This window comes from Tripterygium wilfordii, chromosome 4 (assembly GCF_013401445.1).
Source record: "Tripterygium wilfordii isolate XIE 37 chromosome 4, ASM1340144v1, whole genome shotgun sequence".
In the NCBI taxonomy this organism is placed as follows: Eukaryota; Viridiplantae; Streptophyta; class Magnoliopsida; order Celastrales; family Celastraceae; genus Tripterygium; species Tripterygium wilfordii.
In genome coordinates this window covers 9335452-9354136 of record NC_052235.1, presented here as the reverse complement: position 1 = coordinate 9354136, position 18685 = coordinate 9335452, and the positions used below count along the sequence as shown (strand labels likewise).

Here is an 18685-nt window from a genome sequence, read left to right as displayed (position 1 = left end):
CACATGTGCATACGTGAATTTCGAGGGCGAAATAAGGAGGGGAGGATGTAATACCCCATCTCAAAATAAAAATAAAAAAATATATAGAATAATAAAAATAAAATGAATAAATTGGCTTTAGTTATAAAAAGAATAAAATTGTAGGGTAAAAAGAATTATTGGGAGGATTTAAAGAATATAGGAAATTATTTTTGAGGCAAAAAGTTAAAAGAGAGAAAAAAATAAATAATTGGGTTTTTTTTTTAAAAAAAATAAAAAAATAAAACATAAATGGGTGAGGGCGCATCACAACCCTCACTCGAGTGTTTTAAAAAAAAGAAAAGTTAAAACACTTTTCTTTGTTTGCTCAAACCACCCACCCACGGCAGCCATTTCCGGCGACTCTCCGGCGAAGCTCCGACTGGCAAGGGTCATTCTTAGGTGGACACACACATGCTTTGATTTCCTACAAGAAAAGAGTTGGATTGAGGTAAAGTTTTGGTTTTGGGGTTTGAGAGTTAAATGGGTTTTGGGGTTTTTGGCTCAATGAGAGTTTCCTTGTTCAATAACTTCAAATTTGATTCTAATTTTGTTATATTTCTAGGTTCAAGTGAAGTTTTTGAATCAATTCAAGAGAATCCTTTGTTATCTTAATTTGGTGGAATTACCAAGCTTCAAGGTAAGGATTCTTGACTCCAATTGTTTAATTAAGGTTGTGTTAGGATGAAAAATAATATTGTGGTATGATTTTAATTGTTTAACCTTAGAGACTTAAGGTAGAATATAAATTTAGTGGAAATGAGGATATTGTGGAGTATGGAATCTGGGATTTAAATGGGTTTATGAATATGGGAACTAAGTGGAGTTTATTTCATTAAATAGGTTTGTGAATTGGCGTGGAGTGTACATTGCTTATTGGTGAGAGTTTCGAGTCCACTTCGAGGTAGGGATTTTTTCCCCCTTTCTTTGCTATTTTCAATCTTCATAAAAGACAAGCTTTGAATACTATTTTGATTGACTCGGTAAACTCCTTTGGGCCACTCTTTGCTTGTTCCAAAGAAATGTCGTAGCCCAATTCATATTATCTCATTGTTACTTAAAAGTTTATTATTGTTATGCATTATAACCCATGACATGCTCGGTCATGAATCGGGCATTATGTAATCTTCATGCATCATGATGAATGGATGTTGTATTTATAATTATTGCGTGAATGACATGAATAGTAGGAATTACATTAGATGCATGGTGTGTCCCGAGGATGGACCTAGGCTCACGTTAGGTGTTGGATGATTTAGGCACGTGCGTGGATGATGGATAGGAGTCTTGTGATGGTCCTAGTCCACAGGATTCCCGTAGCGGTATTTGTCACTGCACGTTGGCTAGTATGTAATGTTAGGCCAGGCATGGCAGGTTGAATATCATCATGGGGCCTGCGGTGAGTGGTTGCGACCACATGCGTGCCAACCTTCTCTCTAGCGGTTTAAGATTGATGGATATATGATTGTGGTATTGATTGGATGCTAGAGAGAGAGGTAGTGTGGTGGATTCTAGTCGGCTTATCGTCGCGGGGCGGGAATCTGATTCGTCGGCTTGGGTGTCATTGGTGGAGGATTTGGAGGTTCGGTTGGGTTGATTGGGTGCATTAGCTTTGCACTGCATATTGTTGCATTGATGATTCATTATAAATTTCCAGCCATACTATTGTTTTTATGTTCTATTATTTATCCCTACTGAGCCTTCTGCTCACCCTATCTACTTTCCCTCCCCACAGGTGAGACAATATCTAGTGCACAGGCTGCGGATCAGCAAGAGGATGCGTGATGGAGGTGGCCTGGACGTTAGTTGTTTTGTGTATCTATGTAGTACTTGTGTGTGTTTTATATATACATGTATGGTTATGTTTTAGTGGTAAATATGCATGGATATGGTTATATATGCATGACCTGTTTTTTTGCATTGTCAAGTTTGTGTGTGTTAGATGTAGTATGAAGAATTATGTGTATGGTTGGATATGGATGGTATACGGATGATTGAGAGTGGTATTCTGTGATTTTTGGATGGTTGATGCTGAATGATGGAATTTGTATTTAATGGTAGACCCTGAGGGTCAGTGGATTTGGATATAATGGAAGTGTATATTTATTGTGTCTTGATTACACGTGGGTTTCCTCAATTTATGGGGAGATACTGTCGAAATTTTTGGTAAAGTTTATATTGGGTTGGGACGTAACAGGTGAGATGCACGTGGTTGTGTTTGGTGCATGTAGTTTGTGTGTATTTGTCATTTTCTTCACGCTCCGCGGAACGGGGCGTGACAGAATAAGATAAATCTGGTCATTCGACAATATCGAGCATGGAAAGAGAGACATATCATACGAAAGGAAGCGAACAAGCCCTCAAAAGCAGGCTGAAGGTAATGAGTGCAAGGAAAGCAATGGTTTTAAGTGGCCAAAAAAAAACTCTAATCAGGGCAAACCCATAAAATTGGGCCTTTAAATACCCAAATTATGGTGGAACAAGTTCAAGCCCATCAATGTATACCCCAAACTCATTAATATGCATTCCAAAATCAACAATTGCGTGTGTGGATTGAAGATTCCCCCTTGTGTACCGATTGTGGAAAAGGAAAAATTGACATGCACATTGGAATGAGGGGAGTAAGATGGGGTTGTGTGTTCTTATTCCTAAGATATCAAGGTGGGGACTATTTGCACCCCCCATTTTCCCATTCACACCCCAAAGTTCACCAAAAACCCTAGGCTAATAAGCACCCTAGGCGCCAACATTTGCTCTTTCCCTCCTTCCCCACTATTCTTCCCTCCAATATGATGTCAAGCAGTAATAGAGACAGAGAATACCCTTTCTCCTTCGTCGTTTCCGACGCCACCAATAACCCCTCTTTCACCTCTTCTCCGACCACACTTTTTGACCCACTAGATAGTTTTCTTACAGACCCACCTACCCACATCAGCAGCACCCCTGCAAACTTCGAAAATGACCAGTCCAAGTTGAGTTGGGAATAGTCGTAGGAATGAGTAGTTGTCGCCATCGTCGTTGAACTCTGCGAAACAATAGAGAGAAGTCCAGACTACCAGTCCAAGGTGCCTACTGGATGGACTGCGGGTACCACCTATGCCAAAGACCCAGTGTCGTCGGCTTCCCACCTCTGGCAAGGGTTACAACTTCCAATATGGAGTAGGTTTTAGTATGTGTGCTTCTCTCTGTTTGATTAAGCATCAATTTGTTGCAGCTTGTTCTTAGATTAAGTGAAGTGAGATGGGTTTTTCCAGTTTATTGGTTGATTTGCCTTGAGGAATGGATGGGTTTTGGGGATTTGTCTTCCTTTTCTTTTGTGTGTCTGTGAGTGCTCGTATGTGTGAATTAAAGTGATTTTGTTGTTGAATGCTTAGGTTTTGTGCTTGTTTTTGATAAGAACTGTGTTGGGGTGTCATTGGTTTTTTTTTGAAAAAACATGAAAAAGGGGTGTAGTCAGGAATCATGTGATCTCTAATGGGGTTTTTTAATTTTAGGGTGTTAATGGGAAAATGGAGAGTGCAAATAGTCCCCATCGATATCAATTTTTAGTCGTTGGCATTGAAGAGCATCGAATGACACTAGCTAATAGAGAAAGACATCGCAAAAATTTTACCCTAAAAAGAGTACAAATAAAACATAAACATCTGCCAATGTTCAAGCGTGGTCAACCCGAACTAGGCCTTTCCATGGGTTTAGTTATTAAGGCTAAGGCTCAATTGCTGGGCCCATGGAAAATAAACTCGCGAGGATAAGCTAATGGGAAAGCTTCAAGCCAATACCACTTCTGAAACTTTTGGGCACTTAAGTCTAATCCAAAAAACTTTATTCCTCTAAGGTATCACTAGTATGCTAATTACTTTTTTACCCTTGTATTCTTCTTCCCACAACAACTACACTTCTCTTCTTCTTCTCTCTCCTTATTGTTGTCCGTTGGTATCCAACCTAAACTGAAACTCACATCACCATGAACATACTCCGATCGACCTTTCACCAAGACCAACGGCCGTCCATTTGGTCTAAAAACAATTGAAAAGTTGACACCACCTCCAGACAAAAAGCCTTAGATTTGGCCGATTCTGGTGACGGTTTGTTACACCACTATTATCGTTAGACTCCCCTCATTGGGATGCACAATGCCCAACCAGATACAGCCCAAAACGGCCACCGGATATGGCCATTTTAAAACAGTGACATTGGACGGCCAATGTTAATATTTCAAAACAATAACATTGGTCGGTCAATGTTACTATTTCAAAACAGTAACATTGGTCGGCCAATGTTACTATTTGGAAAAAACTTCATATCGGGTCGATTTCGACAGTGGTTCGTCATACCACCATCATGTTGGACTCCCTTCATTGAAGCATACAATTCCCAGCCATACACGGTCCAAAATGGCCACCAGATATGTTTGTTTTAAAATAGTAACATTGATAAGCTAATGTTACTGTTTTGAAAAAACTTCAGATTCAACAGATTTCGATGATAGTTCGCAACACCACCATCACCGTTGAACTCCCTTCACAGAGACGCATAATGCTCATCCATGTTTAGACCAAAACGACAGAAAGAAAAAGAGATGAGAGAGAGAGAGAGAAAGATATAGTAATGAGAGAGATGTAGTAGAGAGAGATGCAATAGGAGAGAGAAAGTTGATGTGATGAGAGAGAGATGCAGTAGAGAGAGAAGATGTAGTGAGATAAGAGAGATGTAGCATATAGAGAAAGTAACAAGAGAGAGAAACCATATTAGATCTAATTCTCTTTGAAAAAATGAAAAAAAAAATCAGATAAAATTTAAAAGATTTAAATATTATAAAAAGTAAAAATGGACTTATGAGGGATAAAGTTTTTTTGAGTGGATCTAGATATCCAACAGTTTTGAAAGTGGTATTAATATTTCATTTTCCATAATCTAATATATCCACGATAACCGGAACCCCATAGTAAACAATATGATTGGTTATTTGGGGTGTGGATTTTTTATAGTAACTTCCTCTAAAATTCTCTTAGTCTTAGGTTTTTTTACATAATTAATTTAAAAAATAAAGATTTTTGATAATTTTTCGATACTTTGTTACCATGATGAATAACAGAGCTTGAATTATAGAAAATGAAGATAATTGTGAGATGAACAAATAACTACAATATTTTTTTCTCAATACGTTAAGAAATAATTTTCTAAGAGGGAGCGAAAAATTTGATACATAAGGAAAAAATATGCTCAGAGTTTAACAATTATTGTTTGCGTTGGTTTTTTGAATAAAGTTGTAAAATAACTTTAAAAAATCTCATAAATTCTAAATTCTATAGAAACTATAGCGCACCTCCTTTGTCTCCTAGTTTTTACATCTCATTTATTATTGCTTCTTATGTCAGCAAGCCACAATTTTTCATACTATGTCAATAAGCATATATAATATATAATTTGTTGTACTCTGTATCTCACATTTGATCAAATTCCTCATTTGTACGATCATTCACTAAGGGATTATCTTATACGGGATCATCGGGATCATCCTTTATGAAATCTCCTAAGAATGCATCCTAAACTGGATCTTTTTCATCATCAGAGTTTATTGAATTGTATAATTTGATTATTGTTTGACAACTAATCCCATGATTTGTAGGGTCATATCGTTAGGAATTTTGTTGAAATTGTTCATTTTTCCTATGAAGTTTTTGTAGTATCTCTTAGAACTTTATTGTGATATTGTATGTTTTTGTGTGTTATTTTATACCTATATTGTGAATATGTTTCATTTAAGCTTTTATCTTTTTGTTTTTCTATGCAATTAATAGGTGATAATTGATATGACTATTTGTTGTATTATTAAATATGATTTTAAAATTATTTGTATATTATTAACTGTATTGTACGTGCTTGTGGGTCTTAAAGTTATTCAATATATTTAATTTTTTCTTTTGTCGGTTACTTTTTGTTTTTTGTGTAGATTTTTTTTAGAGAAAGTCATGTGGCACCAAGGAGAAGCCTTTTGGATCCTGTATTATATATATATAGATTGATTGATGATTGATCCTCATTCCACCACTATATTTATTTGCCTTCTTTAAATCTTCTACCATCATAATTATTTGCCTTTTTAAGACCTTTCGACTCACCAAGTACCTATTTTGCTGTTTAGGTAAAAAAAAAAACCCATTGGGACAAAAAGATAAATGAGGATATATATGCACCCAAATTTCTATTCGTGAAAATACCATTGTTGCTTAATTTGACTCAATGGACAACTATTTCTAAGGTGCCCAGCTCTCATTGTAATGCTATTTTTGGGCATCAAATTTTTTTATATTTTTAAAAATCATAAATTTGTAATATTCATTATAACGAATCCAACGATATTTTTTTATGTTTGAAACAAAAATCAAATTCATCGTGATTAAAACATCAAATATATAAAGTTAAAGTGTATATCCGACGACCTAGAATTGTCATATCTTTTTCATGATGAAATTGAATTTCATGGCTAATACATTCTTCATTCTTATTTTATGGCAGTCCAGCAATGTAATGGATTATTCTCTGCTTGGGGGAGTGGATACCCAGCGACGGGAGCTTGTGAGCGGGATTATATTTGATTATCTTAGGCAGTATACCTGAGACAAGCAACTAGAGACATGGGTTAAGCCTTTACTTGTTCTGAAGAATCTCTCAGCAAATACCATTTCTCTTAAGCAAAGAATCATTTGGAACAGAATTGCTTGTCCCCTCCTCTTAAGCAAAGAATCTCCATCAACATGAGCGTACACTTCCTCTCCTAATTAATCATGGCCATAAATCAACTGCTCCCCCTTCTGTTCCTTCGCATAATGGAGAGAGACGGCCAAGCCGCCAACGACGAAGCTTATTTCTACCTGAAAGACGATGAAGTTGACGAATCTCAGTACATTTACACCATCAATGCAATCTTGAATGGCACTGCTAGGCTAAACATTCTTCTACCAACAGCCACAATCCTTGCTTTCACAATATTTGCTCCCTTGCTTACCAATGATGGAAGATGCACCAGTTTGAACCATTGGCTAATGGGTTTCTTCTGGGGACTAATGGCAGCCTCCTGTGTCTTCTTCACATTCACCGACAGCTTTCGGGCAAGTTCCGGAAGGCTGTATTACGGGGTTGCCACATTTAGGGGGATATGGCCTTTCAATGGAGGAAGCGTGAGACCAATGGTGGTGTCTGATTACAGGCTGAGATGGGCTGATCTCTTCCACGCATCGCTATCTCTGATCGCTTTTCTTGCTTTTGCAGGGTCACATAGCGATGTTGTGTCCTGTTATTATCCAGGTACATCTAGGAAGGTTATTAACACTGTTCCTCTGGTGATTGGTTTTGTAATAAGTGTTTTGTTTGTGGTGTTCCCTTCCAAGAGAAGGGGCATTGGGTACCCTTTCTTGCTGCAGAGGGATGCTTTGTACTCGAGATGTTAGACAAGATTGGTTTCTTGTGGGTGTGGATGGTAATTGGTTGTAGAATGTTGAATAAGAGAAAATCTACATTCTAATATATCAATACTCAACAACATTTCTCAACTCTATATAGAAATAATCTGGGTAGCATTCAACATCTTCTACCACAGGGATTTTAAGAACAAAAATTTTGCAAAATTCGACCTCATATGTCGGCCTGAGCTAATCTAAAATCAAACGGCCTCTTCGCATAATAAATGAAACAACGATGAGTAGTAGGGCGAAGGAGAAGAAAGCCAATGTGTTTTGCAGCATAAATAATCATACTGTCCGGACACTTTAGACTCTACAATTTTGATGAAATCTCTGTCTTGAATTTGTGAAGAAAGTGTCCAGACAGATTGAAAATGTGTCCGAACACTTGATCTTTTAACAGCATTTGGAGCTGAGGATGTTTCCGGACACTTGATCTTTTACCAGCATTTGCCTTCAGCTCCAAGAGTCTCAAAATCAGTCAACTTAACTCAGTTTTCTGCAAAACCAATGAGAAAAAACAAACTAAAATAAGCATAAATACATCAACTAAGTGCTAGAACATCCTAATTAAAGGACATATGACCTCAAAACAGAGGTCGGATCACATACCATTAGCTAAACATAAAGCACATAGTATATGGAACAAGGGTAGAAGGGGGTTCTCTATGCATTGCTGCTTAATGAAGTAAACGTATACCAGCGGCAAGATAATTCCAAGATTATTCCTGCAAGTCTGTGGAAGAAGATACAATCCTCAACAAACATCCTTTAAAATGCGCAGTTAAGATTCAAGAACTTATTTTCTTTGTCTAAGTTAATGACTGAGATTCAAGCATTACTTCTACAGCTTGAATGCCACATTTGATAAACTAAGACTCGATCAATGGTTGAAGTAGCATCATCTTTGTGCTTAATCATACCAGAATCCACAAGAATGGGAACCTCCCTCCCAAGCCCCTAACAGAGTGCATGTTCTGTACCAAACCTTGGACTGCCAAGTCAAGAACAAGCATATATATATATATATATATGGAAACATAAAACAACGTTTCAGCCAGCTGAGAAATAAAAAATTGATAAAATATGCTTGAAATTATATTATAATGGTTAACCTAAACCCTAAACCCTAAACCCGTTCATTTGTAGTACAGGATAAAACTACTAATGTCTACATAAATTTATTCAACAATTTCACAACTTCAAAAATATAAATATTAACAACGGAACAATTTTGTGTTCTCGCACAAAATGAACATTCCTATTCAACACACGAAATTCTTTCATTTTTCATTTTTTCTGTTGAGGACAACTCTACAAGTTTTTGTTTCTTGCCTGAAATGCTTGAAATTCTAAACGCTATAACCACTAAGGTGCACATGCATTTCGTGACCTAAAACACGAAGCTCCAATTTATCTGTGAAGTACAATAGGAGTCTATCTCTTGTTGGGAAATAAGAACAAGAAGAGATCTGATAATTAATATCAAAAATAACCTCCACTAAGAACATGCCACGTATTCTCACATCTGGCATAGAATGGAAAGCATACCAAAGGATGAACATCTAAGAGGGTGAGGAGAAGAGTTTCATGGCATGACCATAGGACCACCCTCTATACCCCGCCGAGCATATATACATGCTCGGTTCCATAGAACGACCTATCCTGGTGCTATGCTCCATAAGAGAAACGGTTACTTGAGGAGTAACCGACAAATCCACGTCCTCACCCACGATCTTCCACTACCGCTCATAATTGCCACTTCCTAACCATTATAAAAGGGGACCATCCACCACAGGAAAACGGTACATGCTACTTTTCCTACTCCTTCACATTTGAGAGAAAGAGAGCCTTGAACACTGAGCACTCTCCCTTCTTGTCTAAGTACTGACTTGAGCATCGGAGAGGTCCCCCCAAGCACAACCTCGGAGACCGCCATAACTTACGCACTTCATTGTGCGGGACGAACTTGGCATAGCATAGCACAGATTTAGCATAACATATCACGATATAGCATAGCTCAACTTGGCATAGCATGGTAGCAAGGCACGGCATAGCATCGCACGGCTTGGCATAACATAACATAACCTAGCATAGCATAACATCTTTTGACCGGTGACGTCATCAAAACCAGAAAAAATTTCATATGTCATCAAGATCCTCTGGCGAAATTGATCTCCTTGTAAATAAGAACACCCATGTCTCGGATTCAGTACTAGATTGGATCCGATAGATTAGAACTACAAAATAAACAAACTCTCAATCTCATAAGATTATGAACGGAATAAGAAAATAGGGAGAGAAAACTAGAGAATTATTGTGTTTCTAACTCTCTACAACCACCTCTATTTATAGAGGGGAGAGTGAGAATCCTACTAGAACTCCTTAGGAGAGCTCTAGTTTATCTAGGACGTAGTCTACATTCTCCACTAAAATTAGACTAGTCCATATCTTTAATTTGGATAGTATCTTATCTCTTATCCCTACAATATGTATTGGGCAAATATTAATTGTTTTAACTCAAACCCATATCGGGACAACCCAACCAATATTCGAACACCTCAAATTTTTGGCCAGAGAGGCTTGAAGTGCACAGTCAAGCAAATCCTTCCTCGTCTGAACTTCTAACTTCTAAGTTTAATTTGAGTGGAAAGTAACATAATTTTTATGAACTTCTAAGCTTAGAGCACTACATATTCTAAAAAATGCAGACAAATTTAATAAATATTGCATCATTTGCCTATCATGTTCTTTACTTCATTAAAATAATAATTTATTTTCTTTCTTTTATTATTTTATTAACTTTATGATAATACACCAAAATTAATTTGTCTTCATCAATAATTGAGTATTGTTCGCTATATTCTGTGCTGGACAGGAGATATCCAAATTCTGCTTGTTGGGGATAGGAGTGTATAGGCTGTTGATGATGTGTGTTCCAATGTGTCAGGACTTGCTGTGAATCCAAAAATTCTTGATATGGGGATTCTTGTACTGAATATGACATTCTCATCAAACGAGCTCTGTGCGGCCTGAGAACACAAGGTTGCTGGTTCAAGACCTGTCTTCCTAAAAAAGAACTTAAAATTTACCCAACGCTAAACTAATAAAAGCAAGAGATAGAATGCTAACACCGGAATGAAAATGCTTCAAAAAACAAACTAAAAAACAGGACATCATTGGAATGCATCCGAGATTTCTTTGACTGGAAATACATCTTGGAATGTATTGAGGCATGCTTTACAAGTTAAAATAAAAACATAGTCACAGAGGCTATAGCCACAGAGGCTTGAAAAGTAAATGGCTAATCTAAGAATTAATTGGCCTTAACCATGCTAATTGTAAAGATAAGTGATCGCAGTCATTGCCTAAGAAAGCAGTAAAGTTTTGTAGACGTGGAGTCTGTGTTTGACGCGAGCTATGTTTATAGATTTCTATTCTTCTTCCTTTTATAGTTTTCATGGTGATCACATGGTGGTCTTCATCTCCTATTCCTCCAGCACTTCCTTGACATATTATGTCATGGGAGATCGTGGGAAACGACGTTCTTACTGGAAGCTTGAATGACTGGGTCAAAGTCCTTCACAATCGGAACTCCTTCATTGTAATGGGCATCATGGTAAGAATCTCAAGTCGTTTGTTCCTTCTTGTAGGCTATGTGCTTATGATTGGTGCAACCCCTTATTGAAATTTGTGGAGTGACAATAAGTCCTGGCACACCTGAACACCCATCATCTATAACCCAAACATTTCTGTCCCAACAGCCAGAATTTGAATATCTCTTGTTTAGCACATTCAGCACGGAAGACACCCAACAGATCGATCTATCTATCTATCTATACATACATATACTATATTACGGAGGCTCAAAAGCAAAATTAGGCGTCCACATCAGCTTCTATATATATTCAATGTATGATGGCCATGTGGAAATTGAGTGAAATAAAATTAAAAAGGGATAAGTATCGATAAAGCCTTTGTACTTTCAAAAATGGGTCAACTAAGTCCCAAAACTTTTTTTCATGTCAAATAAGCCCTTCAACTATGGATAGTGGATCACGTTAGCCCTTCCGTCCCATTTTCCATCAAAACATGCTGACATGGATCTAATTTGCTGACATGGCATTAGTTCAAGTAAAAATCGAAAATATGTGTAAAATTGAACATTTTTTACAAAAATTAGAAAGAAACATATAAACACAAAAATGTATGTCTACAATATATATATCCAGTCTCTCTCTCTCTGGAGCTCATAGCTTTCTCTCTCTAAATCTGTTATCTTCTTTGTTGTTCTCTAAACAATTTCTTCTAAATTGTTTTCTTTTCTTAAAATAGAAAATATAAATCCTAAATTGATTTAGGGATTTTGGGGTTTGTATTTTTTGTTGATTTTGGGGTTTTGATTGTCTGTTGATGAGGATTGAAATGGTGAAACCGAAAGACAACGCATTCTATAATTGATTGAAACAAATGGGTGAATTGACCCATTTTTAAAAATTATAAGGGCTTATTTGCACCATTTATGAAAGTATAAGGGCTCCAATAACATGTTGGAATACACGTGAAATATCAAAAAATTAAAAAAAAAAATTACATGTCATTCACTAACTTCGATGTCAGCATGTTTTGATGGAAAATGAGACGGAAGGGCTAATGTGGTCCAGTATCCAAAGTTGAAGGGTTTATTTGACACGAAAAAAAGTTGAAGGGCTTAGTTGACCCCTTTTTGAAATTACGAGGGCTTTATCGTTATTTGCCCCTAAAATTAAAGCCAAAAAAAATCTAAGGGTTCGTCCCCTTCATCTCATCTTGGACGTCTCTTCTTTTAGCAGATTGATGCATCTCCCGCAGGGATTTTCCTCCAAGTTTTTTTTGTACTTGGTCCATCATCTGATATGTTCCATGAGTTCTCATACGGGAAAGATTTAGGATTCACGAATCACCAATTAGAGGCGTTGTGAAATTAGGTATATAGAATTTTACGACTTCCTCCCTGACTCCCAGTACGTACAATTACTTAATTATGCTTTCCTTCAATTGTTTCTTTGCCTCTCTATTTCTGTTATGACAGCGAATTGGTGATTGTGGTTCTTTATCATATAATATGTCCATCGTCTGATCTATTTCACAGGATTTGCTACTGGCCGAAAAAACCTATGAACCTGGAATCTTCACTATTCAAGGCTCCAATAGGCGTGCCAAACCCATGAAGAAATTCAGAAGAGAGAAGTGAATTAGATGATACATTGACCTCGCGATAGAGTCAAAAAGAAGAGCAATTATATGTAGAAAGCGTAGTAGGCCTGCTGCCTGCCTGCATATATACAAAGACAAATGGAGTGTAAAACCTGACAGCAAGTGGGTGACAATGTCAGTTTCAGGTGGATATATAACGCATAATTCACGAATTAGCCATTAGAGGCGTTGTAAAAACAGGTACATGGAGTTTTCAAATTTCTACCCAGTACATACACTTTCTTAATTATGCTTCACCTCATGTTTTTCTTTGCCTAAGCCTTTAATGAGGGGTTATGTCTATTTTTCTTTTCTTATAAAATTTTAGGTCAATTTCAAAAGGTAGGTTGTTCGAAGAGAATTGGTTTTTGTTCAACTATCTCTCTTTGATAAATCGATTCATGAGGCAACAATAAATCATCTCCACCAAGATTTATTGGCACATGAAACCATATGAAACAAAGAAAAATTCATACTTTTATTCCTTTTGAATCGATGAAAAGATGAAAATTTTATCTTTTTAGCAAGACCTCATGCTGGTGCTGCAAGAAGATTGTGGTTCAAGTGTTCAACAAACTAAACAGAGTAAGGGGGGCAGCAAAAGACTTATGATGAGATTCTATTAGAAGTTCTTGGTTAGAAGAAAATGGGATACTTCTGCGGAAAATGTGCAGCAAGAAGCCACCAAGTAAAAGAGGTACACCACATGATGGTTTGCCTGAGGAAGTTGGAAGTAATCAAGGCTATGATAATCACTTCAAGAGAAGAAGTACGTGCCAAGACTCGCGATGAAGTGCTTGAAGGGGACTAAGCTGAGAATGAAGTGCTTTTTTGCTTTCCCTGATGGATTTATGAGATGTTTAGTTATAATATAAAAATGTTGGATTGAGAGAGGTTATATGAACAATGTGAGTTGCTATTTCTCTATGGTTGATAAGATAGACTGGACATGATACCATTTGGGTATGTGATTAGATTTCCTTGAATGAAATATTTCATGGTTGTGGAGATTTGGTAATCTTGAAAATGGGGGGGAACATTTAATGGTTATTTGGAAGTTCACTAAACACATGTAAATTTAATCATATGCAGAATCATCAACCTATTGCTGCGAAATCCTTGCCACGTGGAAAGATTTTTTGAATTCATTTATTTTAATTTTTGGTAAGTTTTTTTACTTTCAATTTTCAAACATTTTATTACATACAGATTAGACTTTAATGACTACTCATCTTCTCAAGAAACTATTTATAGTCTCTCAACTCTCAAGTCCAAACAAGGAAATTATGTGAAATCTACGAATCAAGTTTATAATGGCATTGTTAGAATTTATTTAATCCTCAAATTTACACATGTATAAGTAATAATTATAGTCATATGTGGTGCGAAGCACGGATACATGACAAGTATCAATACATTTGTGAAGACATCTAGAAGATGTTTATTTTCTCTCTCTAGAAGGTTTTTTTTTTATAACTTTGGATTAGTGATTATTTTTCAAAGCACTTTACCTTTCTTTTGCAAAAGTTTATTTTCTTCTTTTGTACGTAAGTTCTCCCCCGATCCCCACCCCCTACCACTAAGAAATACCAACTACCAAGTCCCCACGCGGGGTACGATGACCAGCGACCACCGGCGGTTCCATAATGTCAAAAAGTATAGTTTGCATGGACCAATCAGTCACCATTAACTTATTCCACAAAACTATACACACAACACTAGCCAAAGTCTAAATGCACCCATATTTTTACTCTATACACCCCCTCAACTTTTTTTTAATTTTTTTTCTCTACACACTCCCGACCCCACCTCAATTTATTTATATTTTTTAACTTATATTTTTATATTTGTATAATTTATATTTTTTAATTTTTTAATATATATTTTAAATTTTTATAATTAAATTTTTATATTTGTATAATTTATATTTATATTTTTATAATTTATATTTATATATTTGTATAATTTATATTTTTATATATTTTAATTTTTAATTTATTTGGAAAAAAAATTATTAAAAAATAATATTGTTATGAATACAAGTACATTAATAAGATGTTATGTCTACAATGGATTGAGGTACATTTATCGAATGAACAAGTTTCTCATAATCACGGAGTTGTTTCTTATCGAGATTGGAATATCTACACATATTATAAAATAATTAGAATTTTGCATTATAGTGTTTGTAACTATACCATTTTTATATAAACATATCATATCTGTTGTAAATTCATCAGTAAAATCTTGCTCAACTTGATCGAACGTTGATCCAGTTATAATTCACATCATAAAAATTATAATTCATACTGAAATGATTACAAACCCATAAAAAAAATTCACATCATAAAAATTCAATGTAAAATAATTACAAACATACAAAAAAATTAACATCATAAAAATTCAAACTAAAATAATTACAAACATACAAAAAAAAATTCATAATTAAAAATTCAAACTAAAATCATTATTAATATACAAAAAAAATTCACATCATAAAAAATCAAATTAAAAAAAAATTCACATCATAACACAAAGTATTAAAATCAAATTCTAATATTATATTGAAATAGTATTATTTTGAAATAGTATTATTTTTTAATAATATTGTTTTTTAATAATTATTTTATTTTAATAATATTTTATTTTAACCAAATAAATTTAAAATTATAAAAATATAAAAGAGGTGGGGTAAATAATGGGACCAAGGGGGTGTATAGATAAAAAAAATAAAAAAAGAAAGAGAGGTGTATAGAATAAAAATTAGGGTGCATTTATATGAACTCAACTAAGAAATATCAACTACCAAGTCCCCACGCGGGGTACGATGACCAGCGACCACTGGCGGTTCCATAATGTCAAAAAGTATAATTTGCATGGACCAATCAGTCACCATTAACGTATTCAACAAAACTATACACACAACACTATAGTTCTATAATTCATAACACCGTACAACAATTCACAATGGTTACAAACATTTCCAAACAACACCTATAACTCTATAACACATATACAGACAGATCACAAACCCATAACAATTAGCAGAACAGAATATATTATTTGGCCGGCAATGATGACCATTAATTTCCTCCTAATCTTCTTCTTCTCCATATCCGCCATGCCCATTATTCAACCACAAGCAGCCAACATCTCACCTGGGTCTTCCCTTTACGCCTCTAATCCAACCCTCAATTGGTCCTCTCCTTCAAACACCTTCTCCGTCGGCTTCTCCCAGCTCGGCCCCACCTCCTATGTCGCCGCCATCTCTTACTCTGGGGGACTCCCCATTTGGACCGCCGGCACAGTTGATCTCGGCGGAGCCCTCCGATTTATTTCCAATGGTAATCTCAGACTCGTCAATGGCTCTGGCGCCACTGTTTGGGAGTCCAGTACCGGAGGCCTTGGCGTCTCCTACGCCTCAATCGACGACTCCGGCAACCTCGTTCTCGTTAGAAACGACAGCGTCCCTGTTTGGTCTTCCTTCCAGTACCCGACTGACACTATTGTGCCGTCTCAGAACTTCACCGTCAATCACACTCTGAAATCGGGTCAGTACTCTTTTCGGCTACTAAGCTCGGGTAACCTCTCACTTCGCTGGAACAATACAGTTCTTTACTGGAATCAAGGATTGAATTCTTCAGTCAGGTCGAATTTAACTTCCCCGACTTTGGAATTGCAACCCAATGGAATTCTCTCCCTCTTTGACTTAACATCAACAAACAAGTACAATTTCGCTTTCAGTAGTGACTACGGCGAAGGTAGCAGTAGCATGTTGAGATTCTTGAAGCTAGATAATGATGGGAATTTAAGGATTTATAGCTCTGCTAGTGGTAGTGGCATCAAAACAGTGAGATGGTCAGCTGTCGTTGATCAGTGTAGAGTTTTTGGGTTCTGTGGGAACATGGGTGTGTGTAGTTACAATTCGTCGAGCCCGATTTGTGGGTGTCCGAGTGAGAATTTTGAACCTATTGATCCCAAAGATAGCAAAAAAGGTTGCAAGAGGAAGGTGGGAATTGAGGATTGTTCAGGGAGTGCTACAATGCTGAATTTGGAGCATGCTGAATTCTTGACCTTTCCACCTGACCGACCTTCACAGGTGTTCACTTTGGGGATCTCGGCTTGTAGTTCGAATTGCTTGGGGAGTGCCAGTTGTGATGCTTCAACTTCATTGTCTGATGGAAGTGGAGTATGTTACATGAAGACCCCTGGTTTTGTAAGTGGATACAAGAGCGCTGCACTTCCTAGTACTTCCTATGTGAAGGTTTGTTCCCCGGCTCAACCATACCCTGCGCTTAATGTCGAGGCAGTGGGGGAGAGGAAATGTTGGAGGCGGCCTTTCGGGATTCTCAGTGTGGTCATGCTATTGGTTTTGATTGCCTTGGCGGGTGGTTTGTTTTGGCGGTGTTGGAGAAATCGGACTGACATTGGGGGATTGTCTGCTCAATATGAGCTTCTTGAGTATGCCTCTGGCGCGCCAGTGAGGTTCTCTTATAAGGAGCTGAAGCAGTCCACAAAGGGATTCAACGAGAAGCTTGGAGCTGGAGGGTTTGGAGCTGTTTATAAAGGGGTTCTTGCAAATAGAAGTGTTGTTGCTGTGAAGCAACTTGAAGGGATTGAGCAAGGTGAGAGACAGTTTAGGATTGAGGTTGCAACCATAAGTAGCACACACCATTTAAATTTGGTGAGATTGATTGGTTTTTGCGTGGAGGGTCGTTACAGGCTTTTAGTATATGAATTCATGAAAAATGGGTCTCTAGATAGCTTCCTATTTACGACAGAAGAGCAGTCGGGAAAATTACTGAACTGGGAGTATAGGTTTAAAGTTGCCCTTGGTACTGCTAGGGGAATCACTTATCTGCATGAAGAGTGTCGAGACTGCATTGTTCACTGTGATATTAAGCCAGAAAACATTCTGTTGGATGAGAATTACAATGCCAAAGTATCAGATTTCGGTCTTGCTAAGCTCCTAAATCCAAAAGATCATAGGCATGGCTTAACGAGTGTGAGAGGGACCAGAGGGTACTTGGCACCTGAATGGCTTGCAAATCTACCAATAACTTCTAAATCTGATGTTTATAGCTATGGAATGGTTTTATTAGAGATAGTTAGTGGGAGAAGAAATTTCGAAGTGTCAACAGAAACAAACGGGAAAAAGTTCTCTGTCTGGGCTTATGAGAACTTTGAGAAGGGTAATGTGCTGAGTATTATTGACAGAAGGCTAGCTGATCAAGACATGGATATGCAGCAAGTGATGAGGGTTGTTCAGGTAAGCTTTTGGTGCATCCAGGAGCAACCATCTCAGAGGCCAATGATGGGGAAGGTAGTGCAGATGCTAGAGGGAATTACTGAGGTGGAAACACCACCAGCTCCATCTCTTTTTAGTCAAGGGTTTATGACTGGAAATAGTGTCGGTGCGAGCAGCGATTTTAGTACACCCTCCATGACCATCACTTCCTTCCCACCTATGTCTTCCCATTCAGCATTAGAAAATGCAGGAGGTTTGCATAATGCTCCAGAGACGAATTTAGAGAGGGCATCTTCATCACTACTAAGATCTGATCCCTAGTTTTCTTATTTGTGCTGTCCAAAACCAATGCAGATTACAAGAGGAGCTAATGGTTTGGAATTGGATGAGACCAAAGTTGAGCAGTAAATATTTTGTAGTGTAGAAAATTTCCAAATAATCTCCATTTAATTGTAGTGTGATCAATCTATTTATTGTAAAGTTTCAGAAGATGTAGGTATTAATACAACTTTTTGTCACCCAAAGATTTTAGATTATTTATTTTGGTCACTCAATGTTTAAATGTTTCAACATGGTCATCAAAAGTTGTAATATGTTTTATTATAGTCACTTGTGGTTAGGGATGTCTGAATGGGGTGGGTTTGGGACGGGGACCTCTTTACCCATATTCGTACATGTTAGACAAATCTTTACCTGTCCTCGCTAAAACATCCGTTGTGTA

At 36.9% G+C, this 18685-nt stretch overlaps 2 protein-coding genes across 2 annotated transcripts; both read left to right on the top strand.

The window, feature by feature from the left end:
• Positions 1-6806: 6806 nt before the first annotated feature.
• LOC119996927 (protein DMP2-like) lies at positions 6807-7469 on the top strand. Its single transcript, XM_038843708.1, has one exon. The coding sequence runs from the start codon at positions 6807-6809 to the stop codon at positions 7467-7469; it is 663 nt and encodes a 220-aa protein (XP_038699636.1).
• Positions 7470-15711: 8242 nt separating this feature from the next.
• Positions 15712-18472, top strand: LOC119995943 (G-type lectin S-receptor-like serine/threonine-protein kinase At1g34300). The gene has a single exon (XM_038842427.1). The coding sequence runs from the start codon at positions 15790-15792 to the stop codon at positions 18283-18285; it is 2496 nt and encodes an 831-aa protein (XP_038698355.1). The 5' UTR covers positions 15712-15789; the 3' UTR covers positions 18286-18472.
• The last annotated feature ends 213 nt before the right edge of the window (positions 18473-18685 follow it).